Source organism: Homalodisca vitripennis, chromosome 4, assembly GCF_021130785.1.
Source record: "Homalodisca vitripennis isolate AUS2020 chromosome 4, UT_GWSS_2.1, whole genome shotgun sequence".
Classification (NCBI taxonomy): domain Eukaryota; kingdom Metazoa; phylum Arthropoda; class Insecta; order Hemiptera; family Cicadellidae; genus Homalodisca; species Homalodisca vitripennis.
Window position 1 is genome coordinate 45092523 of NC_060210.1, and position 14548 is coordinate 45107070.

The window sequence follows — 14548 nt, forward strand, 5'->3', positions numbered from 1 at the left end:
CATAAATTGGAAACCCCTAATATAGATGGTAGGGAACATGTAAGCTTATGTACTGTATTGTTTATTCCAGAACTTTTGCAAATAACTTTAAAATAGAGTCAGGGATTACATTTTGTGTTATTGGATGGCATCCAAAAATTTAGAAATGGAAGGAATTGCTTTGGTAATACAGTGGAACCTCGATAAGTCGGATTAATCGGGACCGCGGGCCGATCCGGGTTAACGAAAATCCGGGTTAGCCGGAGAATTAGGTAAAAATACGGTATACTTACAGATAAACTCCATTATAATTGTAAAAAACATCAAACATTATGCACATTTAATTATTATTAATCCTTACAGTACATTTATAACTGTTCATTTCCTGGTAAAAAACTCAGTCAGCTTTGGTTGTGCCAATGTCGTCTGCTGCTTGCGTGCTGTGCAATCCCGCAGTCTCTTCAATATGAGCAATTCAGCCGGCGATGTTTCTGCCTGCCGCTCGAAATAAACCATTAGTTTGTTTAGTATGGTCACTGCATCTCCATGATTCATCACTGGATCTTCAATGTCCCCGTCTGCCTCCTCAGCGTCTGATTCATTAGCACCTGCTCTTTGATTGCCCTGCAATAGCAAGAGAGCGGTATGCCATCTCTGGTAGTTTGGACAGGGATGGTGAATTTTTCCAGGAGGACTTGATAGGTTGTTTTTGGCGGTATGTTGAACTGCTGAAGTTGTAGACTGGTGGGCCTCATGGTGTGTTTCCGGGGTGCGCAAAAAGCCCTTGAGGCTTAAGTGCATGGCAGTAGGCCGCCCCAAGGGGAAAAAAAAAACCTTCTTGATTTTCTCGAGGACCCCCTGGTCCATGGGCTGTAGTAACGCTGTTACATTAGGTGGCAAAAACTTGACGGTAATGTCCCCACTTACCAGCACATCTGCAGACGGATGTGAAGGAGCATTATCAATTAGTAGGACAGCTTTAATTGGCAACCCACAATCTTTTACATATTTCGTCACACCTGGCACAAAACATTTAAAAAACCAGTTTTTAAAAATGTTGCTGTCCATCCATGCACTTCTTTGAGACTTGTAGACAACTGGTAAAGAATCCTGATTTACGTTTGTGCTCGCGGATTTTTCACTTTTCCTATTAAGAGTAGAGGAAATTTATGCTTCCCCGAAGCGTTGCTGCAGGCCATTATTATCAATCGGTCTTTGCTTTTTTTGTATCCCTTTGCGTATTTTGCAGTTTTTGAGGCCAAAGTTTTGCTCGGCAACATTCTGTAAAACAGACCCGTCTCATCGGCGTTATATATTTGATCTGCCGTTAAATTTTCTTCTTTAACAAAATCCAAAAACTTGTTTTTATAGTCATCAGCAGTGCTGTTGTCCCCAGATAGACTTCCTGTGATAGATAGTTGGCGAATACCATGCTGTTTTTTCCACCTATCCAATCATCCTTGACTCGCAGTAAAATTTTGTTCACAATCAGGCAACTGTTTATTCAGCTTGATTGCCTTTTCTTGAATGATAGGCCCAGTCCGGCAAACCACGTTCCCTTTCCGCACAAAACCAAACATACAAAGCGTCGTCAAGAGTCTCTCGTTTTTAGCTTTCTTAGCTTTGCACCGATTGCCCAAACTGTCTTTTGTTATCATCTTAAAACAAAATTCTTCGATTTTTGTCCCATTTTTTTTTCCAATCTGATACTGTAGATATACTGACACATAATATGCTGCGATTGTTTTTAAAGATTCACCTTTATCAATCCTACCTAATGCCTCTAGTCTCTTTTCCATTGTCACTACAACATTTTTATGTTTTGTTGCCATCGCGTAGATGGCAATAACAAATGCACAACACAAATAAATGAAGTACACTATCTGAAGCACGATTGCAGAACAGAAGCAAACAATACAGTACACTACACACACAACACGGGCACAAGCGAGCGGAGCGAGGCAGGAACGGCACTGAGGGGCTAGGTGTGGCGGTAGCGTGGGAGAGGATTTTGGGAAATACGCGTCTTATTGTTTCCGAGAATCCGGGACAATGACCAGTCACACACTCACTGTCGTACAGTCCCATCAAATACTGATGCAACATTGATTCACGGATACTATACAACTAAAAAATATTACGTTTTTATTATTGAAATATTTGTCTGATTCTTTATTTTTTAACTGAATATCGGTCCGGGTTAGCCGGACTTCCGGGTTAACGGAGCCGAATTATCGGGGTCGTACTGTACTTTATTATTTTTAATGGAGCCAAAATAAAAACTGTTAAATTTTATGGGAATAGGAATTGTTTTTTTAAGATTTGTAATCGGAGTTGTGATTGAAAAATTCTTTATTTTAAACACTACTGCTATGTATACAGCAAACCTTGTATGTACATGTGGATTGCAATATACTTTTCTACCAATTATTTTTCTTTAAAATTGTTAAAGTTTAACATAAAATAAAACAGAATAATTATTTTACTATTATCCTTTTTTTTAATTTGCAATCTGATATTTTCTTTCGGTAGCATTTCTATATTGTGTTTTATTTTACCTTAAAAAGTGTATAATGTACAGAATTAGGTAGATTTTCAAAGATCAACTTATGGCAATACCGTCCCAAAAATATGAAACTAAAAAATTAGAAAAGTTGGTCTCATAAATGTTATGGCTAAGTTCATTGGCCAGCTGGGTACGCCATAATATGGCGGCATTTAAACTTTTGTTTTTAATTCACGACTCTGTTAATGTAGGAACCTAGAGAACAAACAAAAAGTTTTCTCTAATGCTTATAAATTTACTAAATATTTTTTAACAAACAATTTTTTGATATCTCAAACAGTTTTTGAGTACATCTTCTGAGAATAAATAATTAATATTTTCATTGTGATAAAATCTACCTACTTCTTCCGACTGGGCTGGAAGGACTATTATATTGCTTTTGAGATATCTATTATAACCCTCTAAATTATTAAATACTCAACTAATTAATATAAATTTAATTTTCTGAATAAAAAGTATTTTGATCTTGTATATTTTTGCATTTTAAATGTATGAAATATTATACATATTATTTCACAATTCTCACATACATATCTCACTGTAAAATGTTAAAAAGTAAACTACAGTTTTTTAAATCTTTTATATTTTTGTCTCAACATTTTAACACTCAATCCCATGTGAGTATGGGTCACCTGGGATAAATTACACTTGTTGCTGAATGCTAGGGCTGACATTGTTCATAATGTAACATTAACTTGTCATATTATTTATTTTGTATAAAAAAGTAAAAATGTATTAGATAGTAGTTGTACAGTAGTTTTTTCCCAAACCTTTGTATACTTACTGAAAATGACCTAGCATTTTATACATATTTGAGAAATGGCTGTGGCGCCAAAACGGTTAACCCTTCAACGCGTTTTGCCGTACTAGGTACGTCATGACACTTTCACTTGAGATCGCGTTTTGCCGTACTGAGTACGTCATGGAGTAGTCGGTTATTTTTGTAGCTGTAACAGACAACTATCGAATGTTTTCAATGAAAAATGTATACCAATCGAAAGGAGAAGATTCAAACTTTCGATTAATTGAGTCGATATCTCGAAAAATCGATCTTTAGAAAAAATATCTGAGAAATCAGCTGCATTCAACACGACGTCATTGCCGTACAGCCGATCGTTTGTCAGCTTACGTTTGTTGTTGTTTACAGTCATTGTCAGTGTGATGGTTATGTTCTACTGACATATTTTTGTGTGTTTTATGTTCCTTTGTTTAGTTATTATTATTAGTTATGCTTATTATTAGTTTTACAAGCTAACTATATTGTTTTGAAGAATGAAATCCCGTTTTGACAGGAACAATTTGTTGTGTTTAGGTTAGCTAGCTTTTAGGGAAATATTTTAGCATATTTTAGGGAATTTATTTTAATTTTGTTTAATTTGGCTAATTTTAAACACTAACAACATAGAAGTATAATAAAATAATTATAAACTTAGGTAATTTGCTTATATTATTTATAAAACACAAAATCTCTAAAAAACCGCCAGAAAAATCAACGCAGGAGGGGGTATGACCATGAAAAAAAAATAACGCGTTGAAGGGTTAAAGCACCTAATCAAATCAAAAAATTTTAATCTTGTTAAACAATTTAAAATATGTTCGATTGTTCCTGATCATTTTTGAAATGCTTTCAAATTTATTGATAGTATAATATTAGTAAATAGTGAAAGTTTTATAATGAAACTGGTAATAATTTGATCATAGTCGTGGAATACCGGGATCCAGTGGTGCCCGGCGACTGACTAATCCAGAGCGAGAACGCAGTGACAACTCGGAGAGAGAACGATCAGACAGAGCAGAGCGAGGCAGTGACCGAGACAGTTTCTCCCGCTGGAGGGACCGCCAGTACTTTGGTCCGCGCAGGTGGTTGGAGACTGCTCTCAGGGATTCTGCTTGGGAACCTGGTAAGGCTGTCTGAAATTTCATAGAGCATAAACCATTTTAAAAATTTAATTTTCCAAGTCAGAGATTTTATAATTTCTTATATAATATGTATATGCATTAAAGCATTTATTAATAATAAATATTACAATATGAGATTAGTTTATATTTATACCACATAATACAATTCAGCCACTGATTACAGTCTCTTTTTTAAGTTGATGATTGAATATTGTGAAACTCTCTTACACAATGTTTATGTTATTTAAATCTCAGGGTTACTTCTTTATACTAATTTGCTGTAATATCTCTTAAGGAAAAGTTGATAGTTTTAACGACTTTCTTAGATTTTTGTGCTCTCATTTTCAACAAAGTTATAAATAATGACAGATGTATACATTTTTTCTTGTTGGACAGCACCATCTTTTTAACATTTTATTGTTATTATACAAGAAATGTTGTTTGAATAATCACCAATCTTTCTAAACATTGTTACACTTTAACAAACAGTTTATTTTAATGAAAAATGATTAATGTTCATAAAACAGATGTATAATCATGAATTAGGGTATTGATCGGTTTATTAATGGTGTTATGAAATCTTGGTAGAAAGTAGCTCCTTGATTGCATTTTCTACCTCATTACTTCTCCATATCACATTCAGTAACTATAAGATAAAGGAGTGACACTATGTAATTAGGTATTTTGGAGGGGCGCTAAGACGTGAAAGCCATTTAACTGAATACTGTTGTCCACATCATATAAAGTAATTATAAGATAAAAGAGTGACAATACTTAATTAGGTAATTTGAAAGGTTGTTTAGACGTGAAAGTCATTTCACTCAATACTTCCGTCAACATCACATACAGTATCTATAAGATAAAGGGATGACTGATTTTAAATGAGCCTGACATCAGAACAGCTGAACATATCTAAAATAAATATAGAAATGAAAATACAGCTTTCTGTAGTGTTTTCAGTGTAATTGTGACAGCTACCTAATGTACATTATATACCCAGAGAATTCTCTGAGTTCTGTATTCTTCATGTAATGAAAATAAATAATTTATATAAACGTACAGTATAAATGCTTACTTTAATCAAATTAATGTTTTAAAATTTGCTAGAAAGTTGAATTATCAATAATTACAATAGTACTTTTCCAGTATATTGTGTGTGTACTATTCATTGACGTAAAGGATAGAAGATAAATAAAATTAATGTTTCAAGTTTTCTTAATATATTAACACTGCCAAGTTACTACTTACTTTCATAAAAATCTTTGTATTTACCATTTTCAAAGTATTTCTGACATAAATTACTTATAGGTTAAAATTGGTTCAAAAAACAAATAGTTTCTATTTTGTACTGCCTTATGCAAACATGGCACATGGCAGTTAATGATGAGACTGTATGGCTTGAAGTATATGACTGCTATGTTTTATGAGTAATATTATTTCAAACATGGTCTAAGTGAAACCTAAACTTGATGAAGCAGCGTTTTATTTTAAATTAATATTAGAGACTTGCATTAATTGAAACCTGCACTGTGTGAAACCAGCTCTTTATTCAATATACATTTTTGTTAAAAATTCAGACCTTGACTAAATGAGTCCCTTCTCACAAATTTGTAAAGCCTTTAATCTTTTTAATCAAGTTATATATCATATACTTTAACTTTTATACTATTTATATGTGTAGAAAATAAAAGTAACATCATGTACAATAATTCCAAACAATATTGCTGAAAAAGATTCAAGTCTGTTTTTAGACGTTATTTCCATTACAAACCGTTGCAATATTTTTGTTCCTTTAAGAATTAGTTATGTCCCGTACGATTTCTATTACTTCTAATATTTCTTTGACAAAAGATAGGTGAAATAGTTTTAACAAATAACAGAAAACTACTTCTTTTTGCAGAACAAAAAACTATGTTGTAAGAATGTAGGGGATCCTATTTCTACATATAGCGAAAAGACTATAATTCATAGACTTGACAACTTTTGAGAATAAACAGTTAATTACTTATGCTCCCAAATTATTTTTTAAATTTTTATAACAAAATTAAAATGTAATGTGTAGACAACAAGAAGAAGGACTTTGCGGCAGCCAGTCCACTGTGGATGTCAGATGATGTGGAGTTTTGGCCGGAACCTGCTCCTAAGTTTGTCAACATTGCGTCTCTACACAGTGAGCTAATAGCTCTGTCGAGCTCGGGTCAGCTCTATCAGTGGAAGTGGAATGAGACTGAGCCGTACAAACACACCAGTGAGGTGAGAAAAGTGATATTGAAATTAGTAATTAAAACATTACACATTTGGTTTAAAATTATGTGTTTTCTAAGACCAGACACATATCCTATTTACATTGAGTATACACTGTAAATTCAAATTCAATAAAATATGTATTACAAGAATCTATCATGTAAAGATTTAAAATGATTCTTACTGAATTTAGATACACTACCATATGACTATTATATAAAAATATAAGGCTGTAGGAAAGCAAAATAATTATTTTAAAATATTTATATTACATTCATGGAATAGCCTAATAAGAGCATGCAGTGCTGAACAAATTTTTGACGTGTTGTTTTCAATATTTAGACCAAAATTTAAGCGCATAAGTTAAACAACGGATTTCCCATAAAAAAGTTGTTGATAACTTGCAATAGAAACTGTATTGTTGGTTCTACCAGTTGTTGATTTTTGTCATGAAGTAACAGGCTGATGTAAAAAGCATACAAGCATTTAAATTAAATCCACACAGATAACATTTTAATAGTTTTTTATATAGTTATGATGTAACATAAACTAGTAGTTCTATCACTGATGCTTGGAGAACTGAGTATTTAATTTCTTTAAAATCTTATTATATCTGTATGGGATTATTTTGAAGCATTTTTATTGCAATATACTGTTGATTAATCTAAAGATAGGATTGTAACTGTAACAGTTCTTTACCCTTTATTGCCAAGACAATTTTACTATTAAAACAAATTTGGCTGTAGGAGACACTGTCAAACATCTTTTTAAAATCCAAAAATGTTGTAAGGACATTATTAGTCTAATGCTTCAATTATATTTCCTACCAAGTTAATTAAAGATGTTGTACAAATCTTTTTAGGTTTAAATCCATGCTGCTCAAAATTCAACAATTAATACATCTCAAACAACTGTGCTAATTGATGAAGCATTCATTTTACTACTACTTTCGACAGTGCTGGTATACCGCAACACCGTTGCTGGGATCAGTGGTGCTGCTTTTTTTTAAGGCATGATTTTTAGGGCATGAAGTCCTTATAAACTTCACAAGCCCACATCACAAATTTTAGGCTCCTGCAACACAACATTGAACCACTTGTTACAATAAAACCACTTCAAATTTAATTTTTGCTAAAATAACAATTTACGTGTATTTGAGTCTCTACACCTTTCATTGATAAGATGTCTGTTTGCAGGGATCACTGCACCATCCAAAGACGTTGGCATTGGGGTTAGCCACTGAGAAGGTTGTGTTACTGTCTGCCACAGCCATCCGCTGCTCTGTGTCTACAGATAGTGGCAAAGTGGCCACATGGCTGGACGAGCTATTGTCCCATGCTGCTGGGAAACTGGAACACCCAGCCACTGCATTCACTGAGTTTACTCTGGACCGTATCTCTTCACTTTACACCTGCACACTTTACTCTGTTGCCAGGCTGGAGAGTGGTGCTCTTTACTGGTGGTGAGTTAGTTTTATCTGATCTCAACCTCTTTATTGGAATCAGAAGGTACATTTAGTTAGGTTGTTTAGATTATGTATGAAATTTAACAGTATTAAATCATAAAATAAATCAGCCACAGTAAAAAAAAAAAAAAAAAAAAAAAAAAAAAAAAAAAAAAAAAAAAAAAAAAAAAAAAAACTATTCATATTCCCTTTTAAGCTTCATATGTTCTACATATCAACTCTATAGTTTGGCATATAAACATTTGATTAAATAAAAAGATTTTCTACAGCTTGTCGAAATCAGTTTGATGGCCAGTAAAAATGTAAGAAAGTCAACAATCATAAGATGTTCAGATAATTTGTATGAACAGTAAAATTAAACCGTGTTTTAATTATCTCTCTTAAATTCAAAATATAATCCTGCTTTCCTAGAAGAAAAACATTTTTTGTGAAATTAATAATTTTATGACATCTGAGAGTAATATCTTAGGCATCCTATTCAGTCCAAATTGGAATTTTGACATTCTTTGTCTCAATAATTAAAGCAATATTAGGAAGCTGGAAAAGTTTTTAACTACAGAAAAAATTAAATTTCGGTTTACGTCATAATAAATCAAGAAAACAACAGAGGTGTGTGTATGTTTTTAAGAAATATTAAAACTTAACAGCGATTCTTTAACACTTTGCTACAATTATTCTTTAATTAATTAATTCTTTGGGTGTTCTGTTACAAAACGTTGTCTTTATCAAAAAACGTTTTAAAACAATGTATTGTTGTGTCCTTAAACCGAAAAGTGTTTTTCAAATATATGTACACTGAAATCCTAGTTAGGATAAAGGAGTGAAAATCATTTCGGTTAACCCAATTACAGCTAAAAAAAAAACCTATAAGAATGGGTGTGTAGGGAATTAACTAGGCATTAACGATTTCTGTAAGTTATACTTTTGGAATGGTTGGAAGAGCAGGGGAGATGATTAATAGCAGCATCTGATCAGCCGGCGGGTGCTGGTGCGGTGAGCAGTTGATGAGGTAGGTGAAGGGTGAATCATCTCTAGGACACATTATTCACGCAGCCAGGTTTTATTGCTTTTTGTAGTATTATCAAAATTAGTAGAAATCCGTTAAATTTTTCTGTTAGTGACAACATTTTGATAGGAATTGCAAAAGTGTTGACTTGGTTGTTCATGGTGAATGCCTAATCAAACCTATTTGACACCAAGATAAACATTAGCGAAAAGCCCTTTTCACACTGAGAACCATTTGTATTTTAATCATGTTTATTTTAAAATAAGTTATTGTGACCCAAGAAATTGGTTATATTTCATTTGTGGCAAACAGAGTGATTACATGGATGTTTCATTGTTAAGAAATCGTCTCTTTAAGTTTTGCAAGTTATTGTTTATTTATTTTATTTGTAGTACAAATTGATACATAGTAGTACCAATTGATACATGATGGTTTGTGCAAATTGTTTTCCAAACTGTCAATTGCTTTAAAAATAGTTTACTCGCACTTCAGAATTAAAAAACAAAGAAAAACCGTTCAATTGGCAGTACCAGATAAGACTTGGTGATAAAGATTATAATATTGCATCATTAATTTATTGTGCACTCAAAAACTGTAATACAGTGAATACAAATTAAAATGGCATGATGTTTCAAATCATTATTTGAGTGATATGTTTACAAAACCATTAATATTTAATAGTTTGTCAGTTCTTCTATTAATAGCCCTAATAATATATTACCCTACACAAACTGTTATGATTGACATGGTGGATTTCAATAAATAACACAAAAGCTGACATAATTCTTTTACAGGGGTGTGTTGCCATTTGGCCAAAGGAAAAAGCTTTGGGAGAAATATCGAGCCAAATCTCGCAAACAACGCCCATCCACTGGTTCCCCAGAAATAACCACTGGCAGTCAAGTTTGCATGAAAAATTCTCCAATCTATCAGCCAGGAGCAGTTGGTGAGATATTTCTTTAATCAAAGTTATAGAGTATTAATTGCTTTTGAAATAAATGAAGAAAATGTATGTGTATTAGTTATATATAATGTAGTTATTGTAATACATTTTTAAAGTCTATTAAAAGGTAAGGCCATTAATCCTTTTAAATTGATGGAATCATCTGTGTTTCTATCAAATTTATTTATCTTGCAGGTTTTTGTATCTCTGGTGGTGTTCCTAAAGTTGGTCAGCTACAAAATGCTGCATGGAACCTGAGTGATGTGTGTCGGTTCAAGCTGATAGTCCCGGCGAGTCCCCCACCTAGCCGGGGGCTGGAAGGGCTGCTGCCCTGCACAAGCGGCAAAGTTCACAAGGAGACAGCGGACCGCATCGATATGCCTCCACCTCCCAGTCCCGCCTCCTCTACTTGCAGTGACACTGGTTCTACTTCACACAGTCAGTACAATGCTTGTGCTTGGATTTAATACAGATATATGACAATGTTGTTATTTTTAGAGTTGAAAATTTAATCATAATAAGTTTATTAAATGTAGCCATTTTTATAATATTGAAACTAGTAAGGTGAGATTATTAAAATTGTGTTTTTCTACACTTGGTAGTAATTAAATCATTCCTCTTAATTTTGCAGTTGCTGCTGATTATGGATTTATTTTACTATGCTAAGGTATATTAGAAAATCTATATACTATCAGTTACATAATTGACTATTTATATTGAATTTGATTTATCTAATTTCACTATTGTAAATTATTACAGTACACTAATATTGTGTGCACTTCAACAATGGACAGTCCTCCGCAATTTTGATGAGGAATATGCTACTGTCTGAATAGTAGTGCACAGCGAATGTATACATATGATTCCAAACATATTTTAGGAAAATCCCTTTACCTAATGAACTTTTTTACTTCTTAATTGGGCTAAATTTCTTGATTTTAAGTTGATTTATTCCAAGAAGAATCTCAAATCCTGCTTTTGCTGTTAAGATGCAAATATTTTGTAATGATATTTCGAATCCCAGAAAGGATGTTTTTACATCAAGACAATGCAAACTGGTTTATAATATTTATAGGAAGGAAGAAACCAGTGGAAACCCTGATTTAATCATAATTTCTGTTGACAGAGCGTCCAAAAAGGGTTGCTGTGAAAGAAGATTCAGAGAAAAAAGATGAAGAAGAATGGATGTTAAAGGATGTTATTTTTGTAGAAGATGTAAAAAGTCTTCCTGTTGGTAAGTGTGTTTAAAAAATGTGAATTTAATGCAGTTTTATGAATAGTTTTGAATGTTAAGTTGCAATTGCTATTGTAACAGGGTAGTTCATGACTTATTATGGGCTTATTAATTTGTAATAAATCATCTAAACACTACTACTGTCATTAATGCAATGTACTTAGGATCTATAATGATATTTTATTGTGGAAAATGTTTCATAAAATTGCATTGTTGATTAACGATACATTTTTACTTTTAGCCGTCTATATGTATATCAATTGTACTATTACTCCATTTAAATTTATTAACGAGCTTCAGCCACAATTTCAATTATCTGATGCAGTATTGTTTTTGCTATTCAGTGTACTATTTTTCTTTATTTAATTTTTATTCGTATTTATAATTTCGTTAATCAAAGAAGTAAAAGTTGGCCATCCCCATTTGGATAGTTTAACAATTACTTATAAGTATGCCTTGAGTAATACATTAAACAGTTTAATGCTATCTAAAGACAATGAACATTTTCCAACCAAGGAAAATGTTCAAATTTGCTACGAAAGAAGAGTTGGGCCTTTTGGAATAACGTATGGTGCAATCGTTAGTTCTGGCACCAATGAATTAAGTGATGAAATAAGAGGTTATATAACTGAACATGGCTACAAGCTTCTTCAGACAAAATCGATTTCCAATGCCATTTATATCTCATGTCCGACAATACCTTAGTTATTGTACATTGTCGTGTGGCTAGTACTTAAGATTATATATCCCAAGATGTATAAGTATAGTAAAAAACATGTTCTCAGTGCGTACCCGGTGGTGGAGGTGTACAGAAGATGCTCTGTATCGCTTATGGCCCCCTTGAGTCGTCAGGATTATTTTGTCATTCCAGAAGCAGTCAAATATCAACTGTTCCTCGTCTTGTACCAACTTGTCTTTGACATTGATGGCGAACCGGTCCCATTCGACCAACCCGTCCATGTCCCACTCCACTCATCCTCCTGGCGTAAAGCATGCCATCAATAAAACTGTAATGTTAAACTCTGTTCCTGTTAAAAATTCCATTCCCCAAGTGGCAAACGGAACCAGTAGGCAGGGCTGAGAGTGATATGTAGGCTTCTAATGTAAAGACTGATTAGTATTAATATAACGTTCCTCTTTTCAAGGTTGTAGTTTATATAATATTCTCAAATACTTCATTGTCAGCGATCATAAGTAAAGTGTTGTGTTACTAGTCCTAATTCTACTAATTTTAAATTTGACTATTGTTACTCTTTTTAACAGACCGCTGTTATAAAAAGATTATTGCTATTAGAAGCTATAAATGCCAAAGAGTACTGTAAAAAGATTGTCACAAGTGTTATTGAAAACTGCCCTAGCTGTAAGCATTGGTTCCACTTTTGGGAATATATTTCATTAAATTAGGTTTAACCCATGCGGATCAATTTGTTCGGCTGTGTTTGTCCCAGCGGCCCTTCGGCAACAGAACAGTAATTCTTTAGATTCTATATACAACTGCAATCTATAGAATATTTTCAAATGTGTTTGAGAAAACCGAAGAAAGATCATTGTTAAAAACATTCAGTAGACTACAAAAGACTCACTTACTTTCGTAGTCTACTGGATATTTTTAAACTATTAGGAGGTAAAATTAACAGCAGAACAACTCATTTTAATGAAACTTATTATTTGTATTCATAGAGTAAATGTATTAACATTTACTGTAAAGAGCAAAAAGTTCAGTTGGAGGTTTTTCACTGTGTCATGCTTAAAAATTAGGATTTTGTTTGTTTTTGGTTATAAAATTGGGTTTTTTAAAGCAGATAAGCTATGATTTAGAAAAAATATTACTGTTTTAAGATTAAATCTTTTAATTTTTACACAGATTTAAAAAATGCTAATAATACAAAATAAATAGGTAAATCAATATTTGTTAGTATTTTTTCATATGTATATACTGAGACTAAACATTATATGATACATTTACAGTTAAAGTCTACAAGGCACCCAAAGACATTTTTGTGGTGTAAAAGGCTCAGATATATACAGCACAACATATCAAATCAAATAAAAAACATCTTTATTTACATGATCATTAAGATACAGTAATGGCGTCAAACAATACAAAGTGATATTAAATAGGCTTTACAGTAATTATAAAATTTAGTTACAGTCTTCTTCCACTGCAGGAACTCATCAAGGCTGTAGAAAGGTCGCTGCAGTAACCATTCAGTCAGGCTAGATCGTAAGCTTTTTCCCTGAGTGCGTCTTATGTCTGTTAGTAAAAGATTGTAAAATTTTGTTCCTGAGTATTAAGGCTTCTTCTCATATACAGTATGGTTGTCCGATGTAGAGGCAGAATATAGTTTGAAGTTGTTCTTGTTCCATAAGTATGTATATCTTGACCTTTAATCTGCCAACATCACACTTGTGGCATATCCATGTCTTGTCTTAGCATTATTGCTAATAGACACAGACTATCTGTCCAGTCATTTTTATTATTATTGGGATCATAATCACAGTGGTCACTTTCTTCATTCAAAGAAAATTCTACTATAAGTTTTTCTTGCCATTCCAATACAACCGCACTAAAGATATTTTCTTAATCACTTGCAATCAATAAATATTATGTCCACCAATCACATAAAAATGAGTTGATGTAATGATTAGGCTACACTACACTCTATTAGGCACTACGGAAACTATGTAAAAGTGTTTCTAGAATTTCCCACTACATAGCCTATGAATTCAGACAGACAATTATAACTTAGGATACAATACAGGAAATATGATTTAGTAATGTAGTAGATACTGTGGAGCGATCAACTATGCTGGAGTTGGCATGAGGTGTGCTCGCGCATAACAGTGGGAATTACTAGTCATAGGATTCAACAAGATATTTAGTGATGTAGCAGATACTATGGAGCGATCAACTATTCTGTAGGTGGCATGAGTTGTGCTCTCGCTTAATGGTGGGAATTACTAGTCAGAGGATTCAACAAGATATTTAGTGATGTAGCAGATACTATGGAGCGATCAACTATTCTGTAGGTGGCATGAGTTGTGCTCTCGCTTAATGGTGGGAATTACTAGTCAGAGGATTCAACAAGATATTTAGTGATGTAGCAGATACTATGGAGCGATCAACTATTCTGTAGGTGGCATGAGGTGTGCTCTCGCTTAATGGTGGGAATTACTAGTCAGAGGATTCAACAAGATATTTAGTGATGTAG

The 14548-nt window shown here is 33.1% G+C and overlaps 1 protein-coding gene across 6 annotated transcripts in view; it reads left to right on the forward strand.

The window, feature by feature from the left end:
* Positions 1 to 14548, forward strand: part of LOC124359257 (E3 ubiquitin-protein ligase UBR5) — a 115913-nt gene that overhangs the window by 22263 nt on the left and 79102 nt on the right. For all 6 annotated transcript variants that reach the window (XM_046811856.1, XM_046811858.1, XM_046811859.1 and 3 more), the window contains exons 5-10: positions 4247 to 4446; positions 6507 to 6697; positions 7885 to 8150; positions 9954 to 10105; positions 10298 to 10540; positions 11229 to 11336. In XM_046811856.1, the coding sequence (XP_046667812.1) occupies positions 4247 to 4446; positions 6507 to 6697; positions 7885 to 8150; positions 9954 to 10105; positions 10298 to 10540; positions 11229 to 11336 (1160 nt within the window). The remainder of the gene's footprint in view (positions 1 to 4246; positions 4447 to 6506; positions 6698 to 7884; positions 8151 to 9953; positions 10106 to 10297; positions 10541 to 11228; positions 11337 to 14548) is intronic.